The 22665-nt window shown below is 38.5% G+C and overlaps 1 protein-coding gene across 2 annotated transcripts in view; it reads left to right on the top strand.

Moving 5' to 3' along the window:
- The window catches only part of DCDC2 (doublecortin domain containing 2), an 80667-nt gene that overhangs the window by 5552 nt on the left and 52450 nt on the right, over nucleotides 1–22665 (top strand). For both annotated transcript variants that reach the window (XM_076330637.1, XM_076330638.1), the window contains exons 3-4: nucleotides 18361–18437; nucleotides 18561–18692. In XM_076330637.1, the coding sequence (XP_076186752.1) occupies nucleotides 18361–18437; nucleotides 18561–18692 (209 nt within the window). The remainder of the gene's footprint in view (nucleotides 1–18360; nucleotides 18438–18560; nucleotides 18693–22665) is intronic.

Below are 22665 nucleotides of genomic sequence, written 5' to 3'. Positions count from 1 at the left end.
GTTGTCATCATTGGATCTGGTCATAAACCTAAGGGAGCTTTTTTCATGCAGAAAAAGATGGTGGGAATGAGACTTTTGGGAGTTTCTTCAAAATTTGGTATTTTCTCTGGAGAAGGGACATCTTTGTTTGAAAAAATCACACTTAGTTGAAATGCTTTTCTTAGTCACTGCCAGTGTCAGTTGTAAACTTCTAACTAGTTCTAGTCCATAATTCTCCAAAGTCACTGTTTCTCTTGAACAGTGCTATGCTATAGACTGAGGAGATAACTGCAGGCTTCAGAAAACACTGTTATGTGGATTTTTGAGACACATGACTCTGTATTATTTTTACTGTTTTATTCTGTATGGAGATAGCAATGATTTCCAACAAACATTTGAATTACAGTTTCTGCCTGACAAGAAGCATCAGCTCACTATTTTCTCAATTTCTTTTGCCATGTGCTCTCATGCCAGGTTTCCAGCAATTTAATGGTTTGTGTAGCAGGTGTCTCCAGACAGTAGGACACCTTTTACTAAAATACCCTCGAAAGTGAGGCCTTAGTGTGCTAATGACATTTGCTGTGATACTTGGACACTTCTTATTCAGAGGCTATGAAATATGACACCTACATTTTGTAAATGATCATAACTTTGTAACTTTTTTTTTCATTCAAATGGGCACAATCAACAGGAAAATCAAATTCATATCAGAGATTTGTTTTACTACAAGTATGATATAGATTTACTCTAAATTGGATTTTTTTCTAGTTTATTTTATTTATGCATTTGACCAGAACATTATAGAGAGAGTTTTGTTGGTTTTGTGTAGCCATTCATGTCTCCTTGTTGTTTGGGTCTTTTTTACAAAGGAAAAAGAACTATTTAAAAAAAAAAAGAAAAAAATTAATTAAACACTGATAAGGCAGCAGGGTTATATTGTGTTGCTGACGTATATAAAACTGAGCAACATACCTTCACATATCCACTATCTAAGCTTTCCCACGTCTTTTATTCATAAATTCCATTTTTGACCTCCAGCATTTTCTTATTCCAGTCCTGAGTCTCCTCTGATCAAACTTTGTGAATCTTGCTGAAACTAGTTACTTGTGGTGTTGCAATGTGCACAGGCAGAGAATCAAGTAATTCATCTCACTTTTAATTGTGATCTAAGTAAGAGTTTATAATTTTTTTGGGAGGTAAAATGTTTGTACAATAGCAGTATTGCATTTATCTGAACCTTCAACACATAAAACAAAGTTCTGAACCAAAAAAACCACCTTTGGATGTATGACCAGTCCTTACTATTTTTTCTGAACACCTGAATGTGTGGATAGCACCATATTTTGTGCTAAAACAGTGTCTGGGTGAAAAAGAAAATGATTCTTACATATGAAGGACGAGAAAAAGAGAACTTGAGGAAATTGCTTCTAATTATCTCTGAAAATGTGGTGGTTTGCATTCACTATTATGTGCAACTCCCATTAATAGTGTGCGGTGTGACTAATTCCATATGCCCTTTGCTGAGAAGGTAGTTGTCTTCATGGAAGACTTCACAAAATCTCCTGATACTCCCAGTTATCAGGATAACCACAGGCTTGCTACTTTAAGGCTAGTTTTAAGGCTAATGATTTTGCTGCAAATCTTTAGAAGATTCACAATATAATAGAAATCCTGTGCAGTTGGAGAAGTAGTTGTATAAATTGTGGGTTTTTTACTTACAGTTGCATGTTTGGTAAGAGAGGCTTCCATTATTTCTTCTGGAATCGGTGCTCATTGTATGTTAACACTTTCAGCCACCTCTCAGTGCTTTGAAGTAAACCAGTATAAACCATCCATTTTCTCAGCTTTCTTTCTTCCTATTTGACTTAGGTTTGCAATCTCCACAGTCTCTGTGGAGAGCTTAATTCCCCACATTGAGTTTACCTTTATGCGATTGATTTATTTGAGAAGAGGAGTCATAAAAATGAGATGAAACCTAGTAACAGTCTACAGATTTTTATCTGGGTTTGTGAATAACACAATTGTTTTTATGCCCTAATCATTTAGTCCTAAGAATGAACTTTCAAGGGGCTAGTAACAGAAGTTTCAATGCCTAAATATATTTATGTTAAAACGATTTGGGGAAGCAAGTTCTGGTTTTACTTTTTTTCAAGCATTCACTTAGAAATCAAAAACCTAGACGTGTTTTAGGACCAGGAGGGCAGCAGTATTGCTACGTTTTTATTTTCCTCAATTCTGCTGGATTTGCATCAGCAAACAAAAAAATCATGTTTTTCCATGGAGCCTTGTAGCAATCTTCGATGCTCGCCCGCAAAGGTGTTTTTCTTTCCTAAGCCATTGTTTTAGATTGAATTTCCGAAATAAAATCCTCCCTGTTTGTTTCATTAGAAGAAGAAAAAAAAATCAGTGTATGTGTGAATGACAACATTGCTAAAGAAAGAAATTTATGGCTCAGTCCTGCAAGCACAGCAAAGTGTAGTTTGTGAATCATCTCAAAGACTTCAATAGGAAGATTACCATGAAGTTATGCATGTACAGAGAAATTTGTGGGTCAGGTCTGAGGTTCTAGTGTTCTGGTGGGCTGGGGTGGGGGCAGAAGGAAAGAAATGAATAAAATTATTTGGTTTATTAATTGGCTCACTGCAGCTTTGCAGGCTCCTTGCAGATCAAGGACCAGTGTGCTAGGTGTTGAATAAAAAGCTCACCGATGGCCTCACAGACAACTCCGGGCTAACATCAGGGTGTGTTTTCAGACTGATCTTTGCCAGGGCAATTCCTGCTCTCTTTGTGCTGGTGCTGAAGTATTAACCTGCTCTCCTTCATTAGCTCCACCTCTTTTTTCCCCCCTTCCCCTTCCCCTTCCCCTTCCCTTCTTCCCCCCCCAGCCCCCCAAATGTTTTTAAACACCATATAATTTGTCAGGGCTCCCACATTAATGCTCTGGATGCCAGCCCATTCTCATGACTTCAGTAGTGCTGCTGTTAGCCGGAGCCTGGAGACAGCAAAGACTGTTCTTCAAGCATGCTCTGGGGGATTGCCTCCCACCTTTCTCACCTGAGAGCTGGCCTTGCTCTGGCCATGGCCTCGAGGGTGAGCAGTCACAGCAATAAATGGCCTTGTGCCACAGTACTCCTGAGTGTTGGTGGTGCATTCGGAATTGGTGCAGGACTTCTTGTTGCCCACAGGAGGAGATGGTCTTGGAGCTGTTAGAGCTGGCTTGCCCTAGATCAAGTTTTGGAAGCACATTGATGCTGGCTTGGTGGTGATGACAGCTTTTCTGTACCTGCATAGTGCTGTATATCAAGGATCTGAAAACTTTAAAACAGTAGCACAGAAACAGTATTTGAGAAATTAATGTTCAGTTATCATCATGCGTAGTTACAAGGGTATCAATTCTGGTTGTATGAAGCACACTTAATTTGGCATTTCCTACCTGATGAGTGTTTCTTGGTGCATGTTTTTCTCCAGTAAAACAATTACAAATATCTATTTCCGATTCTGGTTGGTGAGGAGTAAGGCAAAAGAAAGAAAATCTTATGCAGCAGCTGTACATTGTGTATCTGTATGCAGCTGTAGGTTTTCTTTTGTGTAAGTTAAACTGCCAAATGTTTGACATCTGCTTTTGGGAGTACTTTAATGTTATTTTTTGAAGGCAGCATCTCAATTACTTTAAATTTGCATAAAACTAGAAAATGTCTGTCAAACTAGAATTAAACAAGAAAAAACTCATGCTCAAGATACAGCATAAATACGGTGACCTACATTCAGAAAGAAGAATAGATGGGAAGTATAAAGCATTAATTTCTTACTAAACTCTCTTCTCACTTTTCTCATGGAGTGACAAGACAGAATAAGTAGTCCATCGGAAATAGATTTCTCTTCTTTACTGAAATCTGTGAATGTGGCTTTTTAAGGAAGGTGTTCCAGGCTGGGGAAGCAAAACAAAATAAAATTAAGGAAAGTTCTCCCTCTCATGTATTCTGGGAACTCGTCTAATGAAATCCTTTAGCATCCATTCTTGTAAGGTGCTGAGATTTAACATTTGGGAACAGGTTCTGTCCCTGACAAGAGCAATATTATTTCTCTCTGTTATGCCCTGGTTCAGTTTTAGCTGGAGCTTCTCAAATACCATGGTCCTGTTGGCCTGTAAGGTGCACCTTGCCTTGCCTGACACGGTTGGAGCTAACAAGGGTTTACAGCTAGTAAGCACCTGTGTTCTCCGTGCGTCCTTTACAACTGACAACAGAAACTCTGGGGAAGGTTTCATCGAGAAGATCTTAATGTAGATGTGTTGTTACAACACAGCAATGAACCAATTATGTAATGTTGTGTAATTAATTAAGCACTATCTATCTAATTAATGTGAGAAGTGGAACATGCAAATAGATGTGATTGTCTGTAAGATGGGTTGGGATAGTTTGGGAGGACACTTTTTTTTTTTCTGTCTAAACAGCTAGGTTTATAAATGAGGGTCTATACCACCAAATACCATGTTATAGTATCAGTAGCTGACTTCACCACAGGCTGTCTTTGGTGAAAGATGGATGAGGTATAAAGAGAGTATTCCATGTCCCCCATCAGCAGTGTCAGCATCCAAAAGCGCATAAGCAGAGTACCACTGAAAGCTTGTGTTTCTATGTTTTTCTAGTGTATCAACTGCATATAGCAGTTTAATTTCAAGGGCTTTTCTTTTAAATATAAGCATTGTTTTAAAAATGGTTGAAGTATGACAGTAATAACAATGCTCTTAAAATCCTGCAAAATAACTGTAGTCTTGGTCTGTGAGTCCCAACTATCAATCAGAGATGGGTCTTTGAAAAAAAATATTTTAAAAACTCTTAGTCATTCTACTACTGATATAAATCAGGTTTCAAGGTGGTCTTCAATGAAATAATCTCATTATCAGTTAGTATTTCTGATATCATTGATAGATTTCTTTAATCCAGCATCTAGTTTCTTAAAATCTAATTTACCGGTCTAAGGCCTCCAAACAACTGAACTAAATGAGCCAAATGCTTAGCTCATGGAAAACAGGTATTTTTATTGACCAGTCTACCCCAGATATGGACTTGAACTTATAGCCCTGTTGTTCTGGGTGAAGTTTGGTGTATAGACCAGTGTCAGTATAGGATGATGAATGAGGGAGAGCCACTCTTATATCTTATTGCAGGATGATATAATTTATGATAGAAGCAAAGTGCATGAAAATGATACTGAACATTTATTAAATGTTTCAAAACAGCAGGAGTTCCAGTAGTGTCACTTCAAGTGATGTCTGTAGTTCAGTGATCATTGACTTCAGTAGATTTTGAGCCATGCCCAGGGCCAGGAGGGAGATGGGATGTTGTTGGTTTTGCAAAAATACCAGTGGTAGTTGTGGTACTTTTAATAGTCACTGGATTTCCAAGATAGTTAGATGCCGTGATACCATTTTTGCTTTTGCAAATCTTCCTCAGACTGTCAGACATATGCATGTGATGAAGGGAATAGTTCAAGAGAATATTGATAACTGTGCAGAAGAAAGGAAGGAGTTTAGAGTGGGAAAGGTCTGCAAGATCCTTTTCACTTCAGAACATCGGTCTGCAATTTGTTTAGTTTCATATTAACACCTGATTTCAGTTCCCTGGTTTCTGAGATAATCTTGATGCAGTAACATTTGAGCAATTATCAAGCACATCCTCACAAGTTATACCCTGCTGCATGCTGCTAGAGCTGGTGGGATTTGAAAGCCACATCTCTGTCTCTTCTCACTTCATCTGCTGCTATGTGTCCTTGCCTGTTTGTACTTTTGCTCTCCTTAGCCGTAGGAGCAGCACAGCAGTTTAGGAAAAGCCTCTTAGTTCTCATGCTGCTGTAACACCAGATCAGTGTGCCACTCAGCTGATTTTCACAGTGCCACAAATTCACTTGACTAGGAGTGTGCATGATGGTCAGAAGGGTGAGATGCAGGTTATGAAGAGGGAGAAAGAAAAGATCAAATCAGAGCTAAAGGCAGTAAGCAGCAGTAGTGAAGAGAGAGAGACTGCCTGTATGAGCAAATTTGTATCTGGCTCAAGCATTTTACTGACATGGCAGTACTCTTTCCCTTCTGTTTTGCTGTTTATCTCAGCAGGTAAGTGATGACATCTCTTGCACTGTAGCATTGTGGTAGTTGTTCTGCATGGAAGGCTGGAGCAAGTTTCCTAGGAAAAGTCTGATTTTTCAATTCCCTTTTGATGGCCTCTGCAACAAGCTAATCCCCCAGAATTGTCACATCCCATCTTAGTTTAGACTTTTTGGGGAGAGAGCAAAGGTAGAGACTAAGTTCAGATTTCTACCTTCTCCCTTGTTCAACCAAGGACAGCAGTAAAAGAAGACTTTTGTCCCAGAAACATGGGAAAATTGTGTGTCAGTCTCAGCAAATGGCAGCCAGGTACTTGGCTGTTTTAAATCCTCTAGCAGAGCCCTCACGCTGTAATATGTCTCAAAACTTCTTATGGTTACGTTACTGGTAGGGAAAGTAATAAGATTTCATCCTGACCCAAGCTAAAGCTTTGATACAAACTATTCCTCAGGTGTGTTTCCATCCGTGACTTCTTTTGGCAACTGAGCTTCTTGTTTTGCAAGAGAGATCCCTTTTGTACTGAAGGTGATCTGCAAGTACAAATACATTTTAAATGATGTGCTTGAGGAATCTAACAATTAATCTCTTGAGGAAGTATAGACCAACAGTTACCATTTGTTTATTATGAGCTTAATTGTTTGTGAAAGGTACTGAATGTTATTTTCCAATTATAATGTGTAAAGCATGGACATTTATATTTCTCTAGGCACTATCTCTGATATAGATGGTCTCTCCCTGTGCACTCAAAAAGATGAATTTTACTTGTCATTGGGGCTGGGTAAGCTGCTGAAGAATTATCTGAGCTTTTGTATTTGCAAATCCTGCAGGCAACTATTTGTTTTAAATTCTCTTTGTTTCACAAAACTGTGTTCAGCTGAAACCTCCTTTCTTCTTTGACTTCTTATGACCAACAGTTTTTTAAACACACTGAAGTAAACAGACTTTGCAGTCTGTTATTGTAAAAGCAAAGAATTGCAGGCACCTAAGAAAAGCAGATGTATTTTGGGATTGAAGAACCAGTCTCTTGCAACCAAAAGAAAAAAGGGAGGTTATAGTGTCTGTATGAAATAGTGTCTATTATCAAAAGTTCATAGTAGGCCTGCATTAATCTGCTTTACTGACCATATAAATAGATTTGCCCTTGGTTGATAGCAGACAGATTTTCTTAGGTAGTAAAAACATTGAGGTTTTTTTGTCTGCACTTCACTTTTTCTCCTGGGTTTCTAGGACAAGGTGATTGTGTGGCAAGCTCTGACACAATTTTTTTTTTTGTGCTGCTCAAGATTCATCGTCATTTGTGTTCCACTTGGATTTTTTTTACAGACATATTCTAGAAAAGCATTTATAAAATTATTTAAAAAAACTCTACTTACATGTCTTACTCCAAGTAAGGCACATCAAGAGTTAGCTCTATAGTATAGACAGATAAGGATGATGTAGACTCCGTTTCTTAGGCTCACCACTGTTTTCTATGATGTTTAAGCAATGAAAACATCCTGGTCCACATTTTATGACATTTGCCTACTTACGGTGTGTTTATAACATTATTACCCATTGACTGGGAACTGCTGTAGGGCAGTAAGTGTGAAAATGGACGCAAGAGCTGATTGGGGCAAGTGTGTGGCTGGTTGAGGAAGGGTCACTTTACCCAATTTCTTTGAGTGATGGGTTCATTCTGGAATGCTGTCATTTAACATTACAAGTGGCTGTGTATGGCTCTTAGACTGTCAGATTCAGTGATGTGTGTCAGGGGCCCTGGTGCGAGGGATGCACTAGGGACTCTCTGCCCGCCACCCACCATGTCTTGTCCTACCTTTCCAGCTTCAGATTCCTCCCATGTTCAGCCTGGGTATCCTTCTGCAGTTCTGTTGCCTCACATGTAGTGCTTGTGTCCTGGTCACATTTTTCCAGTGATTCATCACTTTTTTTCACTGTTTTACATAAACGTATTTTATTGTTCCATAACTCTATTTCAGTTGCAGCTTCTTCTTTTATCAGGTGGTTTAGGTGTGGTCATATTTGGAGGATTATTTGTAGAATGGAATAATCAATATTTTTACTAATGCTTCTTCAGAGGATTAGTAAAGATTCCTCAAAGCTTTCATACATGTATGACCTGAATATTTGTATCTGCATGCTACCCCAGAACATCTCTCTCTAGTGAAAACAGTTGATAATTACAAGGATTTGAATGAGTGAACATTCTGAAACTTTTTAATCTCTTTTTCCGATCCAGTGCCTGTCAGTCCTCACATTGGTCATACGCTGGGTGACATGGACACGTGCTAGGACATGGAGTAGAGCGCATTTGCTTGCTAGGGAACTTCACAGAGTCTGTCTGGTCCTGTGATGAAGTGTGACTGCAGAATGAAACTGGGACTGGCAGAATATGCCTTCTACTGGCGGTCTCCAGCTGCAGCACATCAGCTTAGTACCACTCCTGCTGTGGGGTCTTGTGGGCCAGACATAGTTAATTGGCAGATCACAGCCTAGGTCAGTTGGCCACTGCGTTCTTGGTGAGATCCTGGGCCAGGAAAGGTTCCCTAGTTGTCCAGTGCTGACAGAAGAGGTGGGCACCATGACAGGGGGATGTGAGGTGGAAAATACAATGTTTGAGACTTGGTAGATCTGAACTTACCGTTAGAATTTTCCAAAAAAGCATCTAAGATGTTGCTATAAAAGTATTTTGAGGAGCTGCCATTTCTGTGTTTCCCTCTGTTCCTCCATATTTTAAAGTTCAACTCTTTTAGTATCATTTATGGCAATTGTTTCTTCTGCATCCTTTAAGTGCATTTTTGTTGCTAGACAGTGGAGTCACCACTCATCTGTCAGCAGTGATATGGTTGGATTAATTTGTAAAAATTGAATTTTGGAAGTTTATAACGTCTTGATTTCACAAATTATTTTGGTGTATTTATGCTGGATATACCTTGTCCCTAACATACTTGCATATTTTTTCCAAGTACATTCTCATGAAAAATCCCAGTATTTACAATTATTGTTTATTTCAAACCTAGCATTTATCATATCTGACAAATAATGTACATGTCTAATCATAAGAAAAAACTTGTCATTTTTCAATGAGTGGACTCCTGATTCACTTTAACTTTTAACTGTCAATTAGAAATGGTTCACCGCTATTTTCTCTGCACAGGAGATAGTTTTGTGAGGGTAAGAGAGTGCCTGAATAGATATTAGAAATGATCCCAGCATGTGCAAATCACAGCCATTTGATGTCAAAACAATCTATCTTCACAGGATATTCTTTCCTAATTCTTTCCTAAGAATTAGAAAGAAACAAACATGGTTTGTGCTACCCAAAATTAGTGTACACAAAATATTTGTATGTCTGGAAATTAATTGTGTATAAAGGTCCACTTCATATTCCTGTGCCAATATGCAAAACTAAACCCTCTTGCTACTCCATATCTAACCAGTTTGATTTCTTCTACTGCTGGTGTCACAGACTAAATAAGGAATTTCCCATTTTCTGATGCCAAATTAATTAGGAATTCTACTGTAGGTGTAGTTTAGGGAATAAGACTATCAAAATGCAAAGATTAAAAAAATGTGATATACATCTTTAATCTCCTGAGCAACATCTTTAATAGTTAAATTTAATATGTCATTGTTTGGTATTTAGTATCCTGGTAACATAATTAGCACAACAAGACTTACAAGACAAATACTCATCCTGAGTGTTCATAATCTAATACCAGGAGGAATCAGAGAAGAACTGACCAGACATCCAGTTAAAACATAAGCTGTGTCCTTTTTTCCGATTGGGCCTGTGAATTAATAAAATTTCTCTTTATATGGTTCATATACCTGAATTGTGTAATTCTGAGTATTTTAATTAACAGTTTGCTTACAGATGGATTTAGTGGATTTTGGAGCAACAGGAAAACTTGTAGAGGCTTTGGTTCATGCCACTGGAGATTTCATGGTCTGAATTGAGTTTGATACGAAACTTGAACATTGGTCTCTTCCTTGATTAACCTGCCTGCCTTGTTCTGTAGGGTAACTGCTCTTTCTCGTCGGGGGGGAGGCTGGGAGGAAGAAAAGAGATGCCAATACTGAAGCTTTTAATGAGGCATGTTAGTCTCATTAAAAACTTGTTGCTGCATACTGCATTGTCTTACTGGAAACATTAACAACTTTTACCTTTGATTAAAAATGATGAAAAAAAAAGATTTTTGGGAGTTGTTTTTTGTTCTTCAGCTGTCACTGTTCACAGGTTCAGGCCCTTCTGATTAGCCACAAAGGCCAGAGACTTCCTTTTGGTTTAAATGAGTCTAAGGAATTTGGGAAAAATACACGGATTGTGAGAGGCAAAAATGGTCAGAATTGGCAGTATTATGTCAGTGACAGAAATGAGCATCAGGATCTATTTTGCTTGAATAAAATTTATATTATTGATCCCATCATTGTGTGTGTTGTAAGCAGTGTAGGGTATAGCATCATGCAACCTGGAGAAGAAATGGAAGCTATTCTTGGAATCCAGAAGCAACACAGCTGTGATCTATTTTGGACCACTGCACAGGCTAAGTGCCTGGGCAGATAAGGCCATGCCATTGTCTGATTTATCCCAGCTGAAGATCTGGCCCCTAATCCAATGCCCCAAAACTATGACAGATCCCAAGTGAAACATTTTTCTTTCCAGGGCTTAGCTAGATGGGGTGGGACTTACCCCCCAGATGCACAGGGGATATGAACTCCTTTTCACTTACCGTGGCTGAAAAGGAGGGTGATTTACCTTGGAGGTGAACAGAGTAGCTTTAAATACTTTGGGAATTTTGTAGGAGCTTTGCGGTCTAGAAGGCTCCCTGAATCAGTACGTGACCGTTCATTCTGGCATAGTTTGTTTCCGGCTCATCTATGCTTTATGTGGACTGAGAAGGTTGTGTACTGCCGTGGTGTTGTGACCTATTTATGTAAGCTTGGAAATCCGGTCAGTTAATAGCAGTTTGATTGGTGCTTTGTATCCAGACCAGTAGAAAGGCTAGTAGTCCCTTGCTCAAGGCTGTTTTGTACTATCCAGCGTACCATCTAGCAATGCAAAGTAGCCAGGGAAACATAGATTATCCAGATTAATTACTGTGTAGGGTAACTGAAATGGTTTTGTACTGACCAAACACCTCAGTGAGTTTGACTCTGCATCTTTCGTCAAAGTGTGTAAAAATGCCCATTTAAAAAAAGTCGCGTTTCTATGAAATAGGTAAGATAAGATGTTTCCTATGCTGTAATAGCTCTAGAAAACTAATCGTTCTAATTTGCTTTTGATCACTGAACCTTGAACATTCCGTTCTTTCACATCACAGGGTGGTGATGGTGTGTATAAATGGGGTTTTGGTTCCTTTGACCCCAGTTCTACCCTAGGGGAATGCAAATATTTGTTCTCAATTTTCCTGGGCACATTGATTAACAAACAGGCCATTGTAACAAACTGGCAAAGCCATGGCTCATTGCATGAGCTGATAAATATTTCAACACAATGTCACATTCCAAATTTAAAACTTCAAAAGGTTAGTTATAAAGTGACATGAGTAATGAGTGAGATGCTCATAGCACCCAAGACTATATTAATACAGCAATAAGAAAGGCCAGCTCTTAAACCTGTATAAATCAAACCAGCACAGAGCATCTGGTTCAGGGAGGTTACATTTTTTGACTGTTGTTTTGCTGCCATCCAGTATGGCTTTATAAACACATGTAAACCTGTAAATCTTGCAGTTGTTCAGTTGCCCCCTTTGATGGGAGCCACTTCTGGTAAGAAAAGGGAATAAATCAGAGAGTCATACCATTTCTTAGCTATGGATAACTAGCCTGTGTCTTCATGGCAGCCTGTGAAAGTGCTGCCAGACCTCTGTATTTAGCATGTCTCTAATTATTTAATATACACTGGAGGGAAAAGAAAAGCTAAGAATGGCACGTTTCTGTTTGAAACTATTCTCAAGTGCATAAAAATCACCTTTTTAGAAACTAAATATGCAGCATGGTATGTTCAGAGGACAATTAAAATACTATTTAATGAACTGTATACTTTTCTGATATAGAAGGATTGATTGTGTGATTGATGTGAAGGATTGATGTGAAGTGTCACATGCCTTTTGCAAGTCCCGAGTAGTCAACAGAAGGTTGGGTGGTTTGCTGGGTCTGTCTCACTTTCCAATCTATATTTGAATAATAAGTGTGAAAAGTATAATGTAGCATTCGTAGAAGCAAAAACTTTATGCATGGGGATCAGCAAATAGGTTCACACCAACCAGAACAAATACACATCATTTTGCTACCTCTCCATTTTAGGGATTATGTTTTTTGCCTTTTACTGGTTAACATATTTCTGAAGAAAGAAGTGAAAACCATTCTTTTTTTTTCCTGTGTATTTCAAACCAATGTGTGGGTTGCTCAGAGTCCTTACATGAATAGCCATTCTCAGTTATGATTTCCCTGTAATGCCATATATGTAACGTTCTCTTCCCAATGTAACACTTCTTTGAGTTAGAACCATTGCATGAGCAAGCATATCCATAGTGTTCTAAAAAGGAGTAACATGTCTTTAGTTGATCTTCAGTCTTTCATGTGGTCAGCTGAACATAAACATAATAGAAATTTTTGTATGAAAATTATATTAAATTGGTGCATATATGTATGCATACACACACATTATATGCAAGTATACACATGTGGATATGCACACACTAATTCAAAATGGTTTTCTTACAAAAACTATTTTTCATATGCGTACATATGATAGTATACCTGAGGTGACGGTTTGGCTGCTGATCATTTTGTTTTGTTTTTTTGCCAACAGACAACAGTGGAAGATGTAAGTACCTAAAGTAGATTGTGCAATGTGTTCTATGTGTTTGCTAAGTGTTTTTTCTGTGTTTGTTGAATTTTGTTAATATTTAGCATATTATTTAGTATAAGGGAAAAATGTATAGAATGTTGTTATAAAGCAGCTGTGAGGGTGTGGATTTTTTTACCATATTTCAGTTAGATGCTGATCTGCATCTTGGCTTTGTATTTTCAAAGGGATGTTAGGAGGCACTCAGCTGCAGCTAACATTCAGCAACACAAATTCAACCTCAGTAAATTACGACTGAAGATGAAAGCTGGGCTTTAAGAGACTCTCTGTAGAAGGTATTCTGAAATTTGAGTGTTTACAGAGATCTCAGACACTGCAGATTGATCCCCACTCCCAGAACCTAGCCTGTGTTGAGTTTAGCTGCTTTGTTTTTCCCAGACTCTGCAAGGTGCTTTGCAAAGTTATGTCACAGGTGGTAACTCCTCTCTGAAGCAAGAAAGATCCACACTGCTGTTGTTATAAGGGGCACTGTGGGAAATAACAAATTCTTTGTAGAATAGAAAGGTAAAAATCATAGTGGTTTTGAGTGTCTGTGATCCCACAGTGTATTTCCAACTGTGTTTAGCTCTTGTTGCCTTGCAAATTCTCATTTGATTGATTGCCTCCAGCTTACTTAAAGTTCCCTCTGAGTTTCAACTGATATAATGCTTTCTCCTTCCTCACCTAAATGCTTTGTGTTGCTGCTGTTCGTTGTCATGTAGTACTTCAGATGAGTATCTCATCAGAAATTATGAAATGTTGGCAACATTTGTCAGTAGGATATGGAAGCTGCCCTTGAATGGGTCTTCTCAAACAAACTGAAAATGTACAAAATTTAAAGATAAAATCATAATGGGGCCAGTCCATTGATTAATGTAAATCTGCTTACAATTACTGACGTAAATGGGAAAGTGCTGATTTACATCAGCTGAGAACGTGGCTGGTGAAATTAAAAGAAAATAAAGGGTTTAGGGCGCTAATGATGCTGGTCTCTTAATGTAAGCACAAACTTTCACCCAAGACCACATCGTGTTAATATGTAACTCTGCAGTGCCAGAGAGGTCAGGCTGTTCCAGACACTGCAACACTGTGGTACCTCCTACAAACAAAACAGGAGCAGAAGCATGTATTTAATTAAATCCTGGATTGGGTCTTCTGCTGGGGTGGTTTGGCATAACTCCATATACTTCAAAGGAACTAGACTGATTTACAGTGGCTGAGCACTTGGTCTTTTATTAATGTATACTTCTGTATATTGAAATTATGTAGCTTGCTTTTCATAACCATAAATAGTTTAACATTGGTCAGACAGAAGTTGTTCTAAACTCTATGAGGTAGTAACTTGAAGACTGTGCCAAAAAAAAAAAAAAAAAGAACAGGACAGTCAGGTTAATTAGAAGGATGGTGTATAGGGTGTTTTGGTTTTTTGTTTCTCTTTTTTTTTTTTTAACTCACTGCAGTATAGATCTAGCCAAACTGTTTTTTTAAAAGAGTGGCTTCAGAGCAGGCTGGGGTAGCTTGTGCTGAGTTTTTGTGCTGCTGTACTTGGAGAGCTTGATATATTATGCTGTAGCCAGAACATACATTGGGCATCTGTAAGAGTTCTCTCTCGTGCATTGTGGAATACTATATTATACTATATTGTAGTTGCTTGCATGTTTGCATGCTTGCCAGCTTCAAAATTAAAGGTGGTGTACACAGCTCACTTGCAGCACCCCTGTACAGGTACTTCCCTCTGGTTTTTTTTTTTTTAATTTTCTTATATATTTATTTTCTCCTTTCCTCTCTGTCATTTGCAGCATCAGAGTGTCCCTGAGTCCTGGATGATATAGTTTATCTTTCTTTTGGCCCCTGAAGCAGATCAGGTGTAAAACGTGCCTTCAGGAGGCAAGGAGTCCCAAAGACATTAGCTATCCCTCCTCTTCCAGACAGACAACGATAGCCTAAACATCTGCCTAAGAGCACGTGGGACCCCAAGAAAAGATGCAGTACGCTTGGCCCCGCTGTTCATATCAGGTGTGGCAAAAGCCTCTTCAGAGAGTTCTGTGCCACCATGGTCCATCATCTGCTTAATTTAGTCTGGGCTACTCTGTTCCAAGCTCCTAGAAACTGAGGTCTTTTCTATGCACTGTGCTAAATACTTGTGGGTGTTTTATTGGTGTCATAGTCATCTTAGTGTTCCCATGTACTGACTTTTGCAGTGTTACATTAGCAAATGTAATATTGCACTAATATATTCTTTTCACCTTTTAATATAGGAAGTACATTTCATTTAAACACGCTTAGCAAAACAATGCAAGATTGTATTTTGTTCTGGTTTAGGCCATGTTTAGGTAGAAAAGACAAATATTAAGTCTCTGCCCAAGCTGGTCCCATCTTACAGTCCCCTGCAGTTTGCTCATTTAAGAACAAGACTGCCAGAAGGCTGCCAGAAATATTAATGACTCTTTGAGAGAGTAACCCGAAAGACAGACTTGCAAGCTGATGCCACAGTATCTATTATTGGCAGAAATACAATCCTTCGAATAATAAATGAGCTTTTAACGTCTGCTAGGTTGCTTGTTTTCTCAGGGGCCTGGTGATTGGGCTGCATGCAATAACATGATGGCCTTCTGAGGAGCCTACATCAAAATTAATGGTTTCATCAGCTTGCAGGAACAACTAAATAATTGGGCACACCTGGGACTATCCTAAAAGGCTCCTTTATGCTTAGCGAATGCTTTCTAACTAATTCCAATAAGGTGTGGAACATTGAAACCTGAGTGTTGCAGACTGGATCAGAGAACTTAGTTTGATGGGCTGTTTGGAGTGTGTGAGTTTGAGCATAGGTATCAAAAACATAAGTGAGCATCAGGAATGGATAAGGAATGAACTTTTAGAAAAAGCGATATAAGGCTTTACTAGTTACATACTGAATACTTTATAGGGGATTAGCCTGGCAACCTAGCAGCTGTGCAGAAAGGTGTAAGGGCAGCCTAAGTTAAGTAATTTCTATTTTGGATGCAACCTGTGTTTGGAGCCTAAATGTTAGGACCTGATGCTATGGAAGTAAATCAGTATTGTCTCAGCCTTCAGCAGCATACTCTTTAGAAAGTTACCCTATTTTTTCTGTATTCTGAAGCTCTCTATTAGATTGCTTACATTGGGCAAATAACCCTTAATGGATGACAGCAGCAACAGAAATGTTTTCAGATGTTGCAGTTTAAAGTGTGTTTTCTTTTTCTTCCTAGAAACTCAGTAAATTTTCATCTCAAATTATGGTGACCTAAATGACCAGTTATGCTCTGAAAAATGTGCTTTAAGTGTTTCTGCAAGAATGGCTGAGCTCCTAAATTACTTGGCAGTCTCCAAAAATTTCTTTGTCCCCCCTAATAAGCTGTATTATAACAACCTCTTACTCTCTTTCCAAACCTGTAGTAGTAGGTGTGAATCTTCCACCTGATTCAGAGCACACTGGAATTAACAGCAAGTCTGTGAATTGCAATTATCTTAGGCATTAGGCATAGCTTATGTACAGTCTAGTACGAAGTTTCTCATTGTATGAGGCCAAAACAAACATGTATCTACAAAATAGATCTTAAGGAGTAAATACACTGCCTAGTAAATTGCCTGCATAAAGGGAAGGTCCCCAGCCACTCCAGGAGCCTGTTTCCTAGCCTGGTCTACAAGCACTGCTGGCACAATGCAGCAGTAACATCTTTCTTGCTGTCTCTCCTCTTGTACAATTCTCTGGCCAAAATATCCCTTTGCACTGAGCTTCAGATCATCATGTCCCTACTGCTGCTGATTGCTTTTGTTTAGTCACTGTGCTGTGCAAAGGCTAATTCTGCCTTCCTCTGTCTGCGACCAGAGTAGGATTTCATGTCCTCTGAGTATCTCAGAAAACAGAAGACTGGGAGGGCTACGCTACTTACAAGGGCTTTTGAGAAAGGTGAGAAGCTTAAGTGAGTTGAATTCAGAATAGATACACTTCTTTTTTAGCAGACTTTGAGAACAGATTTTGTTCAACATATTTACCTGTTGCTCTCTTTCACTTGAAGTGATTGTACATCAAGGAATGCCAGTTTTGCTTTTGTTTTGTTGGTTGCTTTTTCCCCGAGAGAGCTATTTTAGCTCCAGAATTTATGTGCTTGGTGCAGAATTTGCTGTGTGAGGTTCTTTGGGTTATGTGGGAAGTCAGATTTGATTATTTTAATAATAATTTTTAGCTAGTTTGAAATATCTGGTAGGTTGAGCACCCCTCTTGCTTTTTTCATTATATACAAGAGACAGATCTGGAAAGCAGTCCTGTCAGTACTAAATTAATTTGTGTGAAAATCCATGCAAAGACTTAAAGCACTGGAGCCCAGACCATTTTCCATAAATTAAATTAGAAGTATTGGTTAAGTTAGCACGGAGTGTGATAAAGCTGCAACACATCACGTCATTAGACTGCTTTACATAGTGACTGGAACATTGCCAATTTAAATAAACTTTGTACATCTATTTGAAAGCATATCTCTGTGCATGCTGGCTATTTAATCCTTTAAACTTTTATAGTGTTTTTCAGAAATATAGCCAACTTGTTAATGCACATACTGTGACTTTTGAATGTTTGTTTGGGTTTGACACCTTATTTTGATTTGCTAATTATGGATAATTAAAAAAAGAAATCTTCCTAATGATTTTGGAGTTTGGGTTTATCCCTTTTTTGTTTTTTTAATTTGAAAGTGTGCTTATAAATGCAATAAGGAATCCTAGCTAGGCAGTATTGCATAAGTTCAGTATAATGGCATTAATGTTGAGCCACCTGATGGATCTCAATGCAGTGTCTGTTCAAAAGAGTACAGGGAATAATGCTGGGAATTAAGTAGCCTATGTTTTATTCTGAGAGCTAAAAATCTGCAGTTCACCTCACTTGTGAGTCATTGCCCTAAAATGAGGATAGTATTCAGCAACCTTTATAAACCACTGATGGATTTGAGTGTAAAGACATGTACAAGAGCAAAAGTACTTATTACATAATAGCAGAGAGACCTAGAGATGGCATTTATCGTTAAAGAGAGAAGATGGTTTAATTGCCTGGGCCATGGTTATGAGCAGTAAGGACTAAGAAAGCAAGAACACCATTTGGGAGTGTTGCTTTGTGTCTCTAGGAACAGCGGCTGAGAAGTCACCAAAGATGTCCATACAATTCTGACCTCTCAGTGGAAACCATACGTTGTGCCATGCTGCACTGTGGTATACTATGCTGTGGTTGTTATTCAACATGTATATGAACCTGCAGCAGTAATTATATATGCTCTGTAGAAGGTGAAGCTGGAATGGAATAAAATGCATGTTTTAAGAACAGGAAATTCTTTCTGCAGATACGCTGCCCCCCTTGCTGGCGGTGGTCAGGGCAAACTCTTTCCCAATGTGTAATTTCTAAGTCTTTTTGTCCTTGCAGGTCAAGCCGGTTACTCACAGTAGAATCACTGTGTCAGCACGGTTTCGAAAACCACTTCAGGAGCCCTACACTATCTTGTAAGTAGAATTTTCAGTTAGTGAACTGCCATTTCGGGGGATGAGGCGGGGCATGGTGTCTTAACTTCAGATGAGTTTTGCTTAAAATGCTCCTCCAAATTATTTTACTTTGCTTTATTTCAGCCTGATTGCTAACGGAGACCTTATTAGCCCTGTAGTGCGCCTCCTCATTCCCAGGAAAACACTGAATCACTGGGATCATATTCTTGAAATGGTTACAGGAAAAGTTACCCTCAGAAGTGGAGCTGTTCACAGGTATTAGGAAGCTGAATATTTGCAAGATACATTTGATATACGTAGATATGTTTTTAAAACTCCATAGGTAGATATAATGGATCATTCCTGCTTCATGGGAAATTCCACTATAAGAAAATTAAAATACATCAAAAAGCCACAAAATGGAAATACATTGACTCCAAGTAACCTTCAGGTTTCATTTCAACTGCTATTTAAAAAAAGAAAAACCTCAGTTTGTTTCAACTGTTATTTCTTAAATATTTAGTTAGCAGGCATGTAATAATACAGTAATAATGCAATATATTTAGTATTAATAATTAAGTTACATGTCAGAATAAAATAAATGAGCATGGTAAAGTTGATGAAAATGTTAGGAATGTGCAATAATAGATGCAGTCCATGTTCCTTTTAATTTTGATAGTCCTTTAAATTCATTGGGGCAAACAAATTCAAGGAAAATATTATAGATTCTTTGATTTTTGAAGACCTGTGCTATGACTAGGATATGCTTTATGCTCAGCCTCCTAGTAACAGCCAAGGCTGAAGTTGTAGTTGGGGGTTTGCTGGTTCCAGTATCTCAGCTGATCTGAGTTGTTGGTATCTCAGGAATAGGATGTGACCCTTTGATAGGTAAGTTTCAGTCCCTTACGGCTTTTACAATGTAAAATAAGCTCTCTGAAATAGGATTTGGTAGCTGTTGCAAGTTTTAGAGCAAAATGATGTATGCGGTTTCCATGAGAAACGTTGCAGTGTAAGCGCCCTACCAAGGTGTGTACTGGCAAATTACTGACATTCCAGTGTTGCCCCATGCAGAGCACATTACAGAAATCCGTTCCTCAGATGGGAAAGGGCCCTTTGTGGAAAATCATTCTTCACGGCTTACGCAATGTCTGAGGCTAAGCTTGCAAAATCTTTCTCAAATCAGTCAAGATAAAATAGTCTTTCAGTTCTTCTGATTGCTTTCCCAGAGCTGATACAGACGATAAAAGATTAAGGTAATGCTATCTGTTGACTATTAGCTCTCATCTAATTTTTTCTCTCAGCCTTGCATTTCTTTGCTCCTATTATCTGGCTACTTAGCACTTTTACTTGCGGTAAAGTAAACCCACACACGTGTTGCAGCTTTTTGGATCTGATTCTCAGCTAGTGTAACTCAGAACTGAGCAAAGAAACAGCTGTTTACAACATACCAATTTTTTCTGCTCTCAGGTTGTTTAGCAATTTAAAAACCTTTCACATTTTATTCTCGTCACTTGGTGTCACTCCTTGGTGTAACTGAATGATGTACATGAAAGCATAAGTCAGTTTGTACATAGCTAGGATTGCTTTTGAGAAGTTCCTTTCAGTGCTCAGTTTTAATCCTTTAAAAAATAAGATAATGTACATGACATTTTGAATTATTTAATGTTTTCCTTTTTCTGGTTTTCTATTAACCCAGTTTTCATTTTCTTTTCCTTAAAATGCTAGGGATACATATTAAATACGTTAGTAAAGTGATCGTTGTTCTTTAATAAGTTACACATTAATTGTTGGGGTTTACTGAAACTGTGTTAGCATTAGGGGAGGTCCTGTAAGACCACTGATGCTGGGAAGATATAATTTCTCATTAAAGAAGGATAAGTGGAATTACGAGAACTTGCATTATGTATATGGCAGTTTTTATTTTCTGTGTTATTAAAAGACATACAAAGCTGCCAAGTCTTACGCAGTTTCACATGTGGCTTTAAAAAAAAAAAAATTATTGATCATCCCCATCAGAATAGGGATGTAAGTAAGAAATATGAGAGAGTAGACAATGAGAAAATAGCTTTTCTGCTTGCCAGATTGTGCATGGGGATGGGGTACAGCAACCTGATGGGCAGGTACCTGGTGCATGGGCAACTGGGAATTTGGGGATATTGGTCCCGCAAGTTGTATCTTTGCTATCTCCTTTGTCAGCCTGTATGCTTGCTTTGTTTTGGCTGCCACTTTTTGGCTTGACTTCAGGAGGGAAAATGGAAGTCCACTGATATCCCACAGGACAAGCCCTAGGTCATCCCCCAGTGACCAGAAGAAGTGATCACAAGGACATTTTTGTTGTATAATACCAGCCAGAGAGAACCCAGCTGGTCTTTGAATGGTTGTGGCCAGGTGGGTGGGTAGAAGGCTTCAGAAATAAGTGTCACAAAATTTGTGTGATGCTTGTTAAGTCAATAGTAATTTATTTGTTTGAAGTTCCATTTTTTTAAAATGCATTTTTAATTTCACTTTCATTTTCAGTGACTGATTATGTTTGATTCAGTTATGGTTATTATTTTCAGGGTGAAAAATAACACTAGAGACTGCCAGATATTTGTCCATAACATTTTTGGGAGTTCTATTAAGCAAACAACTTTTGGGAATTAAATATAATATTAAAACACAAGCAAAGTGAATGATCAGGAACAAAAACCCACAGTCATATTTGTATGTACCCCTATATACTTGCAGCACCATACAAATATATAAAAAGTTCTTAAACTGTGGTACGCTGATTTGCTGTTTTTATCCCCGAGTTCCCCAAAACAAAATGTAATCTAGCAAAACATGGTGAGATTAATTCAGAAATAGGCTTCTTGCTGATTTTTAGATTGCTTGTTTTATTTTCATTGTTTGTGTGTAACTGATGTCGTCTGTGTGATAGTGAAACATAAATTGCTCTTTGAATTGCTGGCATGCCTGTGAAATGTTTGCACTAAAAAGTAAATATGAGTAGTACAGAGGGGGTGCTTCAGAGTTAGCGTACCTCTTCACAAGGAAGCAGCAACGTGATCAAGATTTTAAAAAGCTGCAATTTCACCTTTGAGAATGTTTGGTCTTTGCACTTAGAAAACCAAGGTACTTCTATATGGCAGGAAGCACCTAGAAAATCAAGGTACTTTCATGAGGGAAATATAAGAAAGACATGAACGCACTGGAGCAAGTGCAGCAAAGGGCCACAAAGATGAAGGGCTTGAAGATACCTGTCACGTGGGGAGGGCTGGGAGAGCTGGGACTCTGCAGCCTGGAGAAGAGACGGCTCAGAGGGATCTTGTTAATGTGCATAAATACCTGGTAGAAAGAAGTGAAGTTGGAGCCAGGCTCTTCTCAGTGGTGCCCAGTGACAGGACAAGAGGCAATGGGCACAAACTGAAATACAGGAAATTCCACTTGAACAGAAGAAAAAACTAACATTTTTTTCTGTAAGGGTCATCAAACACTGGAACAGGTTGCCCAGAGAGGTTGTGGAGTCTCCATCCTTGCAGTTATCCAAAACACACCTGGACACAGCCCCAGGCAGCCTACTCTAGTTGCTCTTGCTCTGCATGGGGCAGTTGGACTAGGCGGTCTGCAGAGATCGTGTCCAACCTTAGGTATTCTGTGATTCCTGGTTCTATAAGCTACATCTTTTGTTTTCTGTGTTTATTCAAGGTTGTGCCACTGTGTGTATGAACTTAAGCAGCATTTTTTTCTCTATTAAACTGAAAATCTTTGCACTTTGTAAGTCAGGGGTGTTCTCAAGTCAGGCTCTTGATATTCTTCCTAAAAGGTTCATTGTATACGTGCATATATCATTTTATATCTCCTTGCATTGTGTTGAAATTTATGAATAACACATATAGTAGCTCCTGTAGAAGGCTTCTAGAAAGGCAATTAAGGTGGCCATTCAACATTCCTGCATTTAAGACTTAAATGCAAAACTGTTAATGTTGACTTTTTAATTAAATATAAATATTACTGAGTTTTGGAATATGCTTCATAAGAAAGAGCTCATTTATTATTGCATGTTTCCTCCTTCCTCATTGTTTTGACCATCCTTAAATAAAATCACAAACTCAACAATGAAATAACTGGGATAGCATAGAAATAATACGTTGACCGCGCCCGCTGCCCCTGCCCTCCCCTCCCCAGTCCCTAATGCATTTCTTCCTTCTCTGTAAAGTGTACAAACAGAAATTTATTGTGGTAAAAATCTACCTGGTGTAATAGACAT

Source organism: Aptenodytes patagonicus, chromosome 2 (assembly GCF_965638725.1).
Source record: "Aptenodytes patagonicus chromosome 2, bAptPat1.pri.cur, whole genome shotgun sequence".
NCBI classification, from domain to species: domain Eukaryota; kingdom Metazoa; phylum Chordata; class Aves; order Sphenisciformes; family Spheniscidae; genus Aptenodytes; species Aptenodytes patagonicus.
This window is presented reverse-complemented; position numbering and strand designations above follow the sequence as displayed.